The following is a 15830-nucleotide window of genomic DNA, read 5'->3' on the forward strand; positions in this document are numbered from 1 at the left end:
GAAGGAAGGAAGGAAGGAAGAGGAAGGAAGGAAGGAAGAGGAAGGAAGGAAGGAAGAGGAAGGAAGGAAGGAAGGAAGGAAGAAAGGAAGGAAAAGAAAGACTGGCCAAACTCCCAAAACTATGGCTTCTAACTACAATTTTCCAGTAAAAGGTTCAGAATTATATAGAGAAATGACTGAGTCCATGTCTAGGGCAGGAAATGTAGAAGGTGAACGTAGAGTATCTTGTCTTTTAAGGAAAGAAGGAAACTGTCAAAAATGACTAGGGTCATGTCAAAAAGACTCAGAAGTGAACTTCGGAAGGACCATACCTGTTAAAATTAGACACCTTGAGCATCAATAAGGATAATAACAATAATGATAGAAATACATTAAATATGTTTAAATGGAAACTTGTGAGTTCATAATGATACCAAAAATGAACTTTATCGGTTGCCTCTATGAGGATGCTAGGGAATCAATTCATTATTTTCAAAATGGTAAATGAAGGAAAAGAATGAAGCATTTGTCTCTTCTTAGGAACTGTACCTCTGAGTAACCAAATAGTTGATGAATGAAAAGTTATCTTTGTAAAAGTATTCCAGCTAATAAGTGAAGAAGAAATGATAATACATCATCACTCTGCAGCCTCTAATGAATTTAATAGATTTAGGCAATAAATGATGGCTGCTACATCACAAAAAGAAAGCTAACCACACTTTAGATGCCTCCTGATGGAAGTACCCAACACCACCCATGAAGTGTTCTTGACAAAAAAATTAAACCTGCATCTGATCAAGCCTCTAAATCTACTTAACAATTTACAAAACAATATGATAAACATGATGTAAAAAGAGACCATAATGATGCACTCAGCAAAATCCAAACTATGGGAAACACATTACAACTAACTTCTTCTTTAATGAGTTTCAAGGAAAAAGCGAGAGGAAAAAAAAGTGATGGGGTGAAGGGAGAGGTGAAAAGAAAATTACTTGTAGATTTTAACACCTCAGAGATACATCAACCAGTGGCAAAGTTTGAACCTTATTGGATCGTGATTCATACAACTATAAAAAATTTTATGAATGAGGTAACTGAGGAAATATAAACAGTCACTGGGTAGATATCTGGAACTTACTATTATTTTTAGGTATGAAATAGTATTGTGGTTTTCTTTTCTTTAAAAAAAGTCATTTTCTCTTATAAATACATAGTGAAATATATACAGTTGTCTAGGATATCTTCAAAATAATCCTGCAGGCTGGGTGTGGTGGCTCGTTCCTATAATCCCAGTGCTTTGAGAGGTCAAGGCAGATGGATCACTTGAGGCCAGGAGTTTGAGACCAGCCTGACTAACATGGAGAAACTCCATCTTTACTAAAAATTAGCTGGATGTGGTGGCACACACCTGTAATCCCAGTTACTCGGGAGGCAGAGGCAAGAGAATCTCTTGAATTTAGGAGGTGGATGGTTTCAGTGAGCCGGGATCAGACCACTGCATTCCAGCCTGGGTGACAAAGCAAGACTGCCTCAAAAAACAACAAAATAATACTGGAGGAGGACATGAGTGAAAGAGAGTATAGATGAAACAAAACCAAAGGTAGGCAATTATACAAAATAGAAGAGAATAGTATTCTATTTTGTATTGTACTATAATATAATACATATATTATAATATATAATTCTACTTTTCCCCCAATGTTTGGCACATCCCATAATAAAAAGGTCTTAAAAACTGGGGGTGATGTTAATCTTGGATGACTGAAACATCCTCGTTATCTTAGTCTTTGAACTTTTTGAGTCTTTAAAATTTCTCACATAAAAAGGATAAGAAGGTGGGGCGCGGTGGCTCATGCCTATAATCCCAACATTTTGGGAGGCCGAAGCATTCAGATCACCTGAGGTCAGGAGTTCACGACCAGCCTGGCCAACATGGAGAAACCCTGTCTCTACTAAAAATACAAAAATTAGCCAGGTGTGGTGGCGCACGCCTGTAGTCCCAGCTACTCAGGAGACTGAGGCATGAGAATCACTTGCACCCGGGAGGCGGAGGTTGGGGTGAGCTGAGATTGCGACACTGCACTCCAGCCTGGATGACAGAGACAAGACTTCATCTCAAATAAATAAATAAATAAGTAAAGATGAGAAAAATGTATAAATAAAATTGTTAAATGACAAATTGAGTTAAATATTTACGTTAAATATTGCACGGGGTTATTTTACCATTTCACAAGTAAAACACTAAATTACCAGTAGACAATGGTTAACAACATGCCCGGATAATTTATAGAAGAAAAAATGTCAAACAAGCATATTTTTAAGTGTTCAGTTGCACCAATATTGAAAAAAGTAAAACAAGATTTTTTAATGTATCAAATTATTTCAGATTATATCTAATTTTCACTGCTGGATTTCTGGAAAGCAATTTGTTAATATACATCTAAGAGTCTTAAACATGTTCATATCCTAAGGAACTACTTTTAAATGTAGGAAAATAATTTTGTTTAGGATTATTCATTACCACATTTTTCAAAAAGGAAAACACTGGAAATAGCACAATATTTTATGTTTAAGTAAATTAAGTACCATTATTTTTAGATCTACAACTGGGAAGACTTAAATAAAACACTTGAATTACGTGAGAAAATGGTCAGAATAACAATGACTGAAAGAAGGACGTATAAATGCAGAGGAAACAGATTCGAGAAACGTCAAGATGTCCAGTAGTTATATCTGGTTGTTGATTTATGGGTAATTAATTTCTCTGTATTTGTTTTTATTTTTCACATGTAATAAGCACTGTTATAGCCAGCAAAAAATTACAAAAAAGTCAAAGTCATCCTTTCAATCAGCCCATTCCCTTGCCCCCTCTCCTCCTGACTAAACAGAAGCCTAGTGCATAATTTGTTTTTCAGGGAGAAGAATCCCTTTCATTCCACTGTTACAGATAAATCACCTACTGTGGGAGTAGTCATGGTACTCACATCAAAGTGTAATTCATCAGTGACTGTGATTGAAAGCAGATCCTTTACTCTTTCATAAGTGAGGAAACATCACATGGGGGCAAATGAGGAAAAGAAAACTAAGGGGTTGCTGGGAGAAAATAAGGCAAATATCAACTGCTTCATCATTCTTTTTAGAGCCTTCAATGTGTACCCTCAGTATTGCTCAGACTTTTTTTTAATGTGTAGCAGTGTTGCTATGGTAACTGAAAGCTACAACTTCTTCCATTAAAACTTTATCACCTTCCCTAGTGGGAAACGGAAAGAGAGCTCCAAGTTTCTGGGAACTGAGTCTTTATAAGGAGAGATATTTTGTTGTGTTTTGTGCACTATTTCAGGTTCTTCTTCAGGTCAAGGTCACCAGAAAGGGTGAGAGAGAGATATTTCTGATGTGGGCTCTTCCAGGAATAGATTAAACCCAGACACCAGACATATTTCATGATATGAGGGTAAAGCAGGTTTTACATGGCCATGTGAAGGGACTTCTGAAGGACAACCCGAGTATAAAACAGGTTTTATTGTCATCATTATCAAAAAGTTATGTATCAGCCCCTGTGACCATTCATGACTAGTCAGGGTGCTGGGTAAGACAGAAAGGTTCAACCTCAGCTCACTCGGTACTTAGTCAAAGGCAGCCTTAGTGAGCACATACAACCACATTAAGGACAGTCACACAACACGAATACGGAGGACAAATTGGCATGCCATTCAGTCTCACTGTCTCTGTGCATCCACAGCTCATTCCTAACTTTGTGTATTTGCTTGTCTTGTTTACCTGTCAATAAGGCCTTCTCTATTTAAGTCCCACTCTTCCTTCAAGACCCAGTTATGAAGCTTCTCCTCTTTGACAGATTGCCTCCTTTTAAACCTCATTGTATGCAGTTAGCATGAGCTTTTAGCATTTATGTTTTTCCCCAGGCATTCAATGATCATATGATAATTGAAGTATTTTATAGATAACAATATGTAGGTTTCTGATCCTATCTAGATGAATGTTATATTAAAGATGGTAGGTTTGCAGAAACTCCACCTCTCATCAGTTTTTAAAGAGAGTGTCCTGTGGTGCTCTGAAAGAGGCAGTTAGTTGGAAATTCCAACTGCCTTTCCTTTAGATTTTCTAAGCATGCTTCTGTACTTGGTAGCTGCTGATTGGCTGTTACCAAAGGTGACTAGAGTGCTAAGCCAGTCAACAGGGAAAACTCGGCTCCTGACTTTGGGTCTTTCTACTCAGTCTATATGGAAGAAAACTTAGACAAAATATAAAAAAGAAAAACATAACTAGTTGGGCATCTCCTAAAGAGGTAATTACAGTAAAAAATATTAAAATAAGGACTCTGCTAGAGTATGAATTTATAGTGTGATCACTATTCCATAGTTATGGAGTAACTACAAATGAACCAACTGGGGGAGGAGATAGGTTCCTTCAATGGGGCAATTCCCAATGTTTATTTGGTGCCAGAGAAGAGAAAATGCCCAGATACATGACTTGTATCCAATAATTGTGTAAAACTTATAATAATTACAAAGGAATGATAACTGGAGGTAATTTAACTGCTAAGTAGGTCAGTAGGGAAGTGTGATGAGGATAATGAAGTTGCTGCAGTGTATAGAGATATGGAATTCAGAGGTAATACTTGTCAAGTGCTTATTCTGTATAGAATAACTGTTAGATGTTTTCCGGTATTTTTCATTTAATTCTCACAACACTGTGAAGTGCCTGTCATCCCAATTTTACTGAATAGAATATGAACTCCAAGAAGTTAAATAGCTTGCTAAAAATCAAATATTTCGATGGACAGAGTTCATCTTAGGTTAAAGTCTATGTCTTTAATCATGAGCTGAAAGTTGAAAGAAGATAGTATCAAATAAGGAAACGTTGTAATATTGAAGGGAAAATAAGAAGAATGAGACTGGAACTATGCCCCAAAGAGTTAAAGAAACCAGTAGGTAGCAGAAATTCTTGAGCTTGCAGGATGGCAGATAGCAAAGCTTGCAGAATAAGCCTGCTGACATTAAAACCAGAATTTCCACCACGTACTTCATACTCACTCTCTCGAATTTGCACAGGTGACCCATGAAGAGGCATAAAGATTCTAATAATGGTGTTATGTCATTTAATTTGAACGTTTAGCAAAGTGATATAAGATTTTTCTGGTAAAGGCACTATTTTCAGAGTTTAACTGTGATAATGTCTCCACGTAATGTTAAATTCATTCTTACACCAAAAATATGCTTGAGCATTGCACCATGCTGATAGAATTTTAATCTACTATTTGTTTCCTCTTACCTTGTGAAAACAAGTTGTTTTCTAAGATGATTTTTTAAAATTCACTAAAAACCTTCAGTTCTCTCCTGTTAATGTAATAAGAATGAATTCAAAAATCAAACTGTTTGCGCTTTCTACTGTCAATTAAACGTATTTAATAAGCAAGTCAGTTTTGATGAAGGAAAAACACCAGTTACATTTAATTTACCCAGCAATTGTCAGGAACAGCACAAAGATCTGAGATTCTGTTCCACTTAGAGTTGGCAAGTTAGTCTGTTCCTGTTTTCTTGGATGCTGGCAAAAGACACAAGACTCCTAGGTCAGAGTAAAAGGACTTTATTACTAACAGCAAAAGCAGTAGTCAGAGTGTCCACACGTTGCTCACTCTAGTACCCTCTGTCCCCCAAGTTCCTTAAGAGGTGAAATTCATCATGGATGCCGTGTTAGTTTGCTAGGGCTGCCGTAACAAAGGGCCATACACTGGGTGGCTTAAACAACAGAAATTTATTTTTTCACAGTTCTGGAAACTAGAAATCTGAGATCAAGGTGTTGGTAGGGTTAATTCCTTCTGAGGGCCATGAGGAAGGATCTGTTCATGCCTCTCTCCTGAGTTTATATGTGGCTGTCTTCTTCCTGTGTCTTCACTTCATCTTCCCTCTGAATGTCTTCCCTCTGTGTCTTCACTTCACCCTCCCTATGTCCAAATTTCCTCTTCTCTGAGGATACCAGTCCTATTAGATGAGGGCCCACCCGAATGACTTTATTTTCACTTCATCACCTCTTTAAAAATCCTGTATCTAAATATGATTGCCTTCTGAGGTATGGATGGTTAGGACTTCAACTTCAGAATTTTCGGGGTAGAAAATTGAGTCCATAACAGATGCTTATACACATAGTGGAGTGCATTACAGGAGAGGTACAGTGAGATTAGGCTATTCACCATGGAAACAAGCCTGCTGTTGTCCGGGATGCCTTACCTCATCCCTCAAGACTGATGGCTGCAAACACAAGCCTGAGATGAACAGCATCCAGGGCTTTGCATTCTTGGCACACTCAACGAGAACTCAACTCAGGACCATGTGAATTGTCTTCCCCAAAAGCAATGTCCTCAAAATATTAGATTAAGTTACAGCTGTATCATCCTTAGAGTCTTCATCAATTCAGACTGTGTTTTACATAGCTGTGTAATTGATCTCACCTCTCCAAAAGTTACCTACGCTGAAGGAAAACCTGAGCCACATCTCTTTTTCTGGTTTGTAATAATTATACTTATAAATTTACCTTTAATACCAAGTAGGGAGTAAATTTAGAGCTTAGTCAACTGTTGTGTTGTCTGCTTTTGTCACATAGTGTGAAATATTAAGAATATTAAGTTGAGATTATTTCTTTACTACTTTGTAGTTGTTTATAGCAAAAGGAATTCAAAAGTATGTTCAGAGTAATTGAAGAAAATAATTCTTATTTATTCCAACAGATGGAATTGCCACTTATATACGTTTCAGTTTTGCTTTTGAACATATTTGAATTTTCATCAGGAATAGTATATAATAAAGGTAAGTTTCAGACTGTCTTACTCTCTATTTCCTTCTCAAGAGTTCTTATTTGTGTCCCTTCCTTATTTACAGTAAAAAAAAATTTTCTTTTAGTATTTCTTCTTTATCTTATCTTCCAGCTGTTCTCCAATATTGTCAATTATACTCTGGTCTAAAGGCTTCTAATATTATTGTGAACCTATTGTTATCAAGTTGTGTACATGGAGACTTCTCTGGTTACAGTATTTTATCACTTTAAAGTCATAGAATATTTAAAGTTTAATTTTATACTTGAAAAACTTTATTTGAACAGACATTTTAAAATTCTTTCCTCCATGAATGGTTGCATTGTATGAATGCAAACTGAATTATAAGGCTAGTGGATTGAGGTTGAAAAGAGTTTTCTAAAAGTAGCACACAGATTGAATTAGTCAGTAGGACTTTTATGGTTCTGAGAAAGGTACAGGGAGGGTACCTTTATTATGGGAGATTTGTCCTGCTTTAGGTGCACCTGCTGTTTCTTGATTACCTTTGGCTCAAAATAATCAATGTGACAAAGTGGCATATTTTGATGTGGCATGCCCTCATGCCTTGAAGCAGCAGTGGTGGGGAGAGAGAGATGGAAAGCACTTTTGCTGCTTTTGTTTTCAACTTCATTGCTGTGAGGTCGTCCCTCTTACCTGCAAGGAACTCCCAGTGGGGATGCCTGAAACTGCAGACAGTACCAAGCCCTATATATACTGTTTTTTCTTGTGCGTACATACCTATGATGAAGTTTAACTCATCAATTAGGCATAGTAAGAGATTAACAATAACTATCATTAAAATCGAACAAGTGGAACAATATACTGTAGTAAAAGTTATGTGAATGTGGTCTTTCTTCTCTGTCTCTAAATATCTTAGTACTCCACTCACCCTTCTTCTTGTGATGATGTGAGATGATACAATGCCTGTGTGATGAGCTGAAGTAAGGTGAATGACATAAGCCTTGTGAAATGACTTTATTGAGTAAAATAAGATTACTTGAGCACAAGCACTGTGTTACCAGGACAGTTGATCTGATAACCTAGGTAGTTGCTAAGTGACTAATAGGCAAGTAGCATATAGTATGGATATGCTGGACAAAGTGATAATTTACTTCCTGGGTTGGATGGTGGAGGACGGCATGAGACTTTTTTTTTTTTTTTTTCTGAGTCGGAGTCTCACTCTGTCACCCAGGCTGGAGTGCAGTGGTGCGATCTCGACTCACTGCAACCTCCCCGTCCCGGGTTCAAGCAGTTCTCTGCCTCAGCCTCCCGAGTACCTGGGATTACAGGTGCACACCACCATGCCCGGCTAATTTTTGTATTTTTAGTAGAGATGGGGTTTCACCCATCTTGGCCAGGCTGGTCTCGAACTCCTGACCTTGTCATTCACCTGCCTTGGCCTCCCAAAGTGCTGAGATTACAGGCGTGAGCCACCGCACCTGGCCAATGGCATGAGATTTTATCACACTACTCAGAACAGTGCACAATGTACAACTTATAAATTGCTTATTTCTGAAAGTTTCCACTTTATGTTTTTGGACTACAATTGGCTACAGGTAACTGAAACTGTGGAAAGTGAAATCACAGAAAAAGGGGGACTGTTGTGGTTGTATAACTGTGAATAGGGCAATGAATGAATTTCATAAATGGCATTTTTTTCTATACATTTGTCCCACAGTGGATTTTTATTGTAGTCAGAGCAGGCATTTCATTGGTGGTTACACTTGTGTGGTTTCCCTTTCTATCATGATTCTTGTTAAAGAAGTCACATACTGTTGAAAGTATAACTTCTCTGGCACATCTTTCCTTTAGAAGCTTGCAAAAGAGTAATTTTCTGTGTTTTATTATTGTAACAGAATCTAGCAAACTCTATAATCTGAGAATTTCTAGGGAAAGGGGTCCATGGAGGGAAAGTTAGAAAACTTAGAAATTGTTTCTCTGTCTCTCCCTACAATATCTCTGCCTCTGTTTTTACCACCCAAGCCCAAAAGATCCTGTTGATATGAGTACATAATTCACAAAATGATACCAAAGTGCAGAGGACAAATCAACTAGTTGCAATGAGACGAATGTTAGAAAAAACTCTTTGGCCAGGTACAGTGGCTCACACCTGTAATCCCAGCACTTTGGGAGGCCGAGACAGGAGGATACCTTGAGCCCAGGAGTTGGAGACCAGCCTGGGCAAGATGGCAAAACCTTTTCTCTATAAAAAATACAAAATTTAGCCAGGTGTGATGGTGCCCACCTGCAGTCCCAGCTACTCAGGAGGCTGAGGTGGGAGGATCGCTTGAGCCCCAGGAGGCAGAAGTTGCAGTGAGCCAAGATCACTCCACTACACTCCAGCCTGGGTGACAGAGCAAGACCCTATATCAAACAAACAAACAAAAACAATTTCTATTTGAACTGGATCTTAAAGTGTATTAAAATTTGAGGCAGAGAATGGAAGTAGAGAGAACCCCATGCATTTCAGAGGTGATGGATGAGGTTGTGTGCAGGGGAGACTGACAAAATGGATTTAACTATTGAAAGAGTGTCTAGCGTGATACAGAGAGGATGGCCCTTAGAGTCAGAAACAACTCGGTTCCAGTCTGGCCCACTGTTGTTAGTTATATGACTTTTTGAGCTTGATTTCCTCTTCTTTAAAGAGGAGACAGTAATATATATGGCCCAAGGTATTGTGGGAATTTCATAAAATAACATCTAAATCCAGCTCAACCCATTTGAGCTTTAATGGCTCAAAGTATGTTATTCAAAGGAGTTAGTTTCCTTCTGTTTAGCCTCTCACCATTTAAGGAGTTTAATTCATGAGGTAAGCGTGTGTCAGTGAAGATTTTTAAACAGAGAAGTGATTTGGACTTCACAATCAAATTATAGCTTTAAAAAATGGGTCTGATAGCATTGTCAAGTACGGGCAAAGTGATTGTATAAGTTGAAAGTACTTTGAAAACTGTTTAACATTATAACCTCCAGAACTATTTGTATATTTTGCACATTCGTGATATTTGTAAAGATATGTTTACTTGTAGAATTTCAATAATAGCATCGAAATCATTATATTATACAAACAGAATGAGTAGCATTCAATTATAAATTAAATTTATTTTCGCCTCCTATTTAAATCCAATCTTTGGCATGGTTCTTCCTCTGTCACTGGATGAATATTTGGGCCAGAACCAAGATTTTTTTGGTTACAATTGGATGATTCACACAGTTCTCCTAGAACAATAGACTCTGGGGAATATGAGGGACAGGAGAAATGGATCAGGGAGGGGCTGAGAAACTACCTGTTGGGCACTGTGCTCACTACCTGGGAGACAGATTCATTTGTACTCCAAAACTTAGTATACAAAATATACTTTTGTAACAAACCTGCACATGTTCCCCTTGAGCCAAAACCAGTTCTCTGAGCATTTGAATTTTTAAAGCACTTTTGCATTGTAATTGTTGTAATTAAAATATCCAAGCCCATGTACAAGTCAAATTTAACTCTTATTTTATAATTGAAGTTTCTTCCCTGTTTCCTGTCTGGGCCTCCACCTAGTGTTTAGATTCCTTTTCATTGTCTCATCAACTTTAGGTTTTGACCCTTCCTGCTCCAGCATTGTAGAAAGGGAGGGAGAAGTGGGAGGGAATAGCACAGTTCTGCCCTAACTGGTTCTGAGGGGACCATTTGACATTTGCACTTTCAAGCTCCAGCAGATGTGTAAAGCTGACCCTTGATCTCTGGGCACTTGAATGAGTCCTTCATAGCCCCTTCCCCTCCCTCACATTACCGGGAATCTCTTCTCCACAGTTCTTCTAACAAAGGCAAAAACTTCTTCATTCCCAATGGTCACTTATTTCTTTGTCTATGCCTTCAAATACTTTTTGCTGACAGCCAGTTGCCGCTCAGAGAGACCTTTGAGGACAGGAACCTAGATGACCCTAAGTTAGTTTTTTTTCACCAGTGACCTGGATCACAGGAAGCATTCATCCATCTTTTGCCCCAGTAAATTTTGGTTGTGCAGGACTCTTAATGAAATGGGAGAGTTCCCTGGCTCCTCTTGCAGGACGTACAGGGGTGTGGCTGTTCTGGCACCTAAACCCCTTATGGGATGGGGACCATGCAGATGGGCAGGTGCAGGAGCTGGACGAGCACGCCTGGGCTCTGGCTCCATGGCAGCATCCACGGGTGGGAGCAAGCCTGTGACTCCTGAAGCCCAAGTGGGTGTGTATTACAGTGTGCCCTCTTAGCCTTGCTGTCCATGGGCCGTTTAAGTGTTAACCAGCTCAGGCCTTCTTGGTACCCAGGTTCTTGTCCGGCATCCAGGAATAATCAGTTTGCACATGGACTTGAAGGATGAATGCAGGGGTTTTATTGAATGTCCTGAGGTGGCTGTCAACAGGATAGATGGCGAGCTAGAAGGGGAATGGTGTGGGAAGATGATCTTCCCCTGGATTTTGGCCTCTCCGACCATCCCCAGCAGAACTCCTCTTGGCATTTAGACACTCCTTCTCTTCTCTCTGCTATTCTTCTGCTCTTCTATTCATCTCCTTGCTTGTCTACTTGTCTGCTCTGAGGCCTGGGGTCTGGGGTTTATATGGGTATAGGATAGGGGGCGTGGTGGGCTGATAGGCAACTTTCGGACGCGAAAACAGAAATGCCTGTTTTCATTAGGGCTGTAGGTTTCCAGGCTTGAGGATGGGGCCTTTGCCGCTTCTACCCAGTATTTCTGTCTCCTGTCTGTATCATTAACATACCCATCTCTTTCTCAACAAACCATATCCTGTTCTTTCCACCAAATCATCTCTTACCTTCTAGATTTTCTAAGTAGGAGTCTGAGTTTGTGCCCCAAACTGCAGGGATACATGTTACTTTTTTAGTGTGCCCATCAGACCCTCTTGCCTCAGACACAAGGTAAATAAGTAGAAGGGGTCCTCCTCCCAATATCTTCATTCAGTACCTCTCTATCAAAACACAAATTCTCTCTGCAGTCACCAATTCTGGATCCTTCTATACCCTCCAGGTGAGGCACTGAAGTGTCAAGAACTGGTTTTTGTCTACCTCTAAAACTTTTGTGTCATGGTCTAGCATGAGTTATATTAGTGCTTCAGCCAAACCTTCCTTTTTTGAACATGCCTGATAGCGTATGTGTAAAAAGAAAAACAAGGTGGAAATTTTGAATTTTACCTGAAGTGAATTTAAAATGTACAATTATAATTCTTATTCCTTAAAAATATTTTGTCATTTTTAGAAACATCGTACTTTTTATGGACAGTCTTCTATCAGTGATCTAATATATATATATATATGTATTTTATTATTTAGGTGATACAGAGAAACGCTTTGCATGTTCTAGCAAAGGGTACCCTCAAGAGACTGAAATAATCAAGTTATTTCTTTTCTCAGGAAACTTGGTAAGGTCCGCTGATAGCATGTGTTATAACCCTTCACGTTCCTTTAAAGTCCACGTGTAAAACCAATAGCACTGTATTCCTTCCAAATACCCTCTACTACATTCAGACTTGGGGAGGAAAAATTCTATATAAATAATAATTATTTCTGTCTTTGCTAGTGTATGTCTACTTGGAGCAGGTAAAATACTCCACTACTTCACTTAGCCATAGAGCATCCTGTGTGTTTTGGCTTTTATTCTTTCTTTTTTAAAATGATGCCTCCTCCCTCCGCTTTTTAGTGGAGTTGATTTGTCCTTTTGAAGTCTGACAGATGTAGCCTATTAGAGAAGGAAAGCTACCTCACATGACCTTGAAAATCTGTCTTGCCTTTGTATAACAAGTACCACATTGAAGTTGTCATTTTGGGTAAGGAATGATGTGATCCTTTGATTCGAATAATGGGAGACTTTTTAAAAACACACATAACAGAGTAAAATAAAGCATGCTATCAAGATCATGCAGCAAATACTAACAAAAATATACGTTAATAAAAAGTGCACAGATTGTCTAAAAATCTATGATAAATATAATAAAAACAAAGAAAAAGACTCCATGAGAACAAATGCATTTATTCCTAAGCCTGCTTTGACTTAGGCCACAATTTCCTCCTGATATGCTTAAATATGTATTTAAGCTTTATATATACAACTATTGAGAAGTGTATGCTCTCTGAGCCAAAAACGCATTTCTGATTTGTTGTTATATGTTATGGAAAAAGAATGGGCTTTGGAAGAAGACAGACTTACAGAGCTGGGGTCCAGTCTTGGTTCTGCCATTTATGGTCTGTGTGTCCTGGGGCAGGTTACCTAAACTCTCTGACCCTCAGTTCTTCTTCTAAAAAGGGAATTATAACCTACTTTTTGGATGTAGTTCTAGCAGCAGTAGTATTAGAAGTGATAGCTAACATTTATAAAGTGTTTATGTGTATCAGGCATTTTAAAAAAATGTTTAATGTTCATTATGACATTTAATCTACACATTTAATCTTATTTGAGGAAAGTACTATTGTTTCTTTTTTTGCTAATAACCCTGTTAAAAATTGTACTGCCTTCCCAAACTCCTGCACTGTCAACCTCCCTTCCCTGCTTCGTTCTTATAATGTATTCTATATTCATTCCATTTTTTCTATCTTTTCCTTCATTCTCTACCAATCCATCCACCAATCTCTCCATCCAGTTTGTCTCCCTGCCAATCTCCATTACAATGTTAATTCCACAGGGGCAGAGGGTTCTGTCTGTTTTATTCACATCTGCATTCCCAGCACCATTCATAGGAAGGGCTCAATAGATATTTTTGGAATGAATGTATTTCCCCATTTTTTAGTTTAGGGAAACTAAAACTCAGATAAGGAACTTGCGCAAAGCGATCTTAAGTACTAGGAGAACTAATTGAAATAAAGTTCTTGGTATTTGTCTCTTGTTAGTTTTCAGTAAAATTCACCATTTCTGATCGCTACATTTTCATATACCTTCTCAAAACTAGGAAATATCCAATGAAGATGCCGTAAAATGAGGTTTGCTTTATACAGTTGCTTTTTTTATTTAGACACAAAATAACAATTTTAATAAAATTAGAATTTCTATTTGTGATAACATATTGCTTTGAGTCTATGTTTACTATATGTAATAATAATGACCATTTCTATGATAGAAAAGATTATTATAAAGATGAAACCTTTATGATGCCAGCATAATAGGTTACTGAGTTCTGAAAGTATAATTTTATAGATTTTTTTTTCTAACTCGAAACTGGAATTATAATCACTTTTAGATCAACTAACTTGTGTCTCTGCAGCAAGTGGTTATTAGTTGTTGTTTTTTTTTTCTTGCTCTTTCCTAAAGAAAATCCAGTGTTTCTTCCAAACTGAAAATGAAATTGCATCACAAGGAATGCTAAGTGTGTTCACATCAGGAGGACTGGCTCCCAGCTTGGGAATCATTAATAGTACATATAATGGCATCTTCCACTTTAATTTAACGTTGGTAATTACATTTTATCTTATTCTGTGATATGTTATTAACAAGAAGCATACTCTTCCTTATAAGATGTATTTTTTAAAAATAGGTAGCTGAGTAATATTACATCTATGTATGTTTTAAGCCCAATGATAGTGTTACATTTTTTGCTTTAAACAGTCATATATTTTTAAATAAATTAAAGAAGAAGAAATACTTATTTGTACCCTTTACCTACATATTTATTATTTATACTGTTCTTCATTCTTTCCTGTAGATATAAGTTGCCATCTGATGTCAATTTCTTTTAGCATTTCTTACAGTGCAGAACTGCTGGCAAATAATTCTCTGGGTTTTTTTCCTCCTAAAAATGTCTTTATTTCACCTCTTTTTTGGCAACAACTTTATTAAGATATAATTCCATACAATTCACTCATTTAAAGTGTGCACTTAAATGGTTTTTAGTATATTCATAGAGTTGTGCAACCGTCACTACTAATTCCAGAATACTTTAGTCACTCCAAAAGTGATGAAAGTGAGAGTCTATAACTATTAGTAGTCACTCCCAATTCCCCCTCCACTCCCTAGCCCTAGACAACCACTAATCTTTCTGTTTCGATAGATTTTCTAACTCTGAACATTTTATGTAAATGAAACATATCTATGTAGTGTTCATGACTGGCTTCTTTCAGTTAGCATATGTTTCAGTTAGCATAATATGGTCAAATAATATCACATTGTATAAGTACTACATTTTGTTTATCCATTTATCAGTTGATGAACTCTTGGGCTGTTCCCACTTTTTGGCTCTTACGAATAATGCTGCTGTGAACATTTGTGTGAAAATTTTTGTGTGGAAATATGTTTTCATTTTTCTTAGCTACATGGCCAGGGATGGAATTATTGGATCATATGATAACTCCATGTTTGACATTTTGAGGAAATGCCAGACTGTTTTCTAAAGTGGTTGTACTGTTTTACATTCTTACCAGCAGCTTGTTAGAATTCCAATTTCTTTTCTTTCTTTCTTTTTTGTTTAGAGACAGGGTCTTGCTGTGTTGCCCAGGCTGGATTTGAACTCCTGGGCTAAAGTGCCCAGAAGTTCTGCCTCAACCTCCTGAGTAGCCAGGACTACAAGTGCATACCACCACACCTGGGTTAGAGTTCCCGTTTCTCCACATCCTCACCAATGCTTGTTTTTATTTGTCTTTTTAAAAATAACCATCCTAGTAGGTATAAAGTGCTATCTCATTATAATTTTGATTTTAATTTCCCTAATGACTAATGATGTTGAGTATCTTTTCATGTACTTATTAGGCCCTTGAATATGTTCTTTGGGGAAATATCGATTCAAATTATTTGCTGAGTTTTAGTTAGGGTATTTGTCTTGTTTGATTTGTAAAAGTTCTGTTTAGATTCTAGATACAAGTCTCTTATCAGACATATGATTTGCAAATATTTTCTCTCATTCTATGCATTGTCTTTTCACTTGCTTGATAGTGTCCTTTGATACACAAAAGTTTCTCTTAATGAAGTCCACTGTATCTCTTTTTTCTCTTGTTGCTCGTGCTTTTGGTGTCATGTGTAGAAAACCATTGCCTGACTCAAGGTTATGAAATTTTACCCCACATGTT

At 37.5% G+C, this 15830-nt stretch overlaps 1 protein-coding gene across 1 annotated transcript in view; it reads left to right on the top strand.

The window, feature by feature from the left end:
• Window positions 1–4125: 4125 nt before the first annotated feature.
• The window catches only part of CATSPERB (catsper channel auxiliary subunit beta), a 158749-nt gene continuing 147044 nt past the window's right edge, over window positions 4126–15830 (top strand). Inside the window, exons 1-4 of the mRNA XM_011991778.1 lie at window positions 4126–4282; window positions 6722–6800; window positions 12114–12202; window positions 14083–14223. Of these exons, the coding sequence (XP_011847168.1) occupies window positions 6722–6800; window positions 12114–12202; window positions 14083–14223 (309 nt within the window). The 5' untranslated portion in view covers window positions 4126–4282. The remainder of the gene's footprint in view (window positions 4283–6721; window positions 6801–12113; window positions 12203–14082; window positions 14224–15830) is intronic.

This window comes from Mandrillus leucophaeus, unplaced genomic scaffold, assembly GCF_000951045.1.
Source record: "Mandrillus leucophaeus isolate KB7577 unplaced genomic scaffold, Mleu.le_1.0 Scaffold4, whole genome shotgun sequence".
NCBI classification, from domain to species: Eukaryota; Metazoa; Chordata; class Mammalia; order Primates; family Cercopithecidae; genus Mandrillus; species Mandrillus leucophaeus.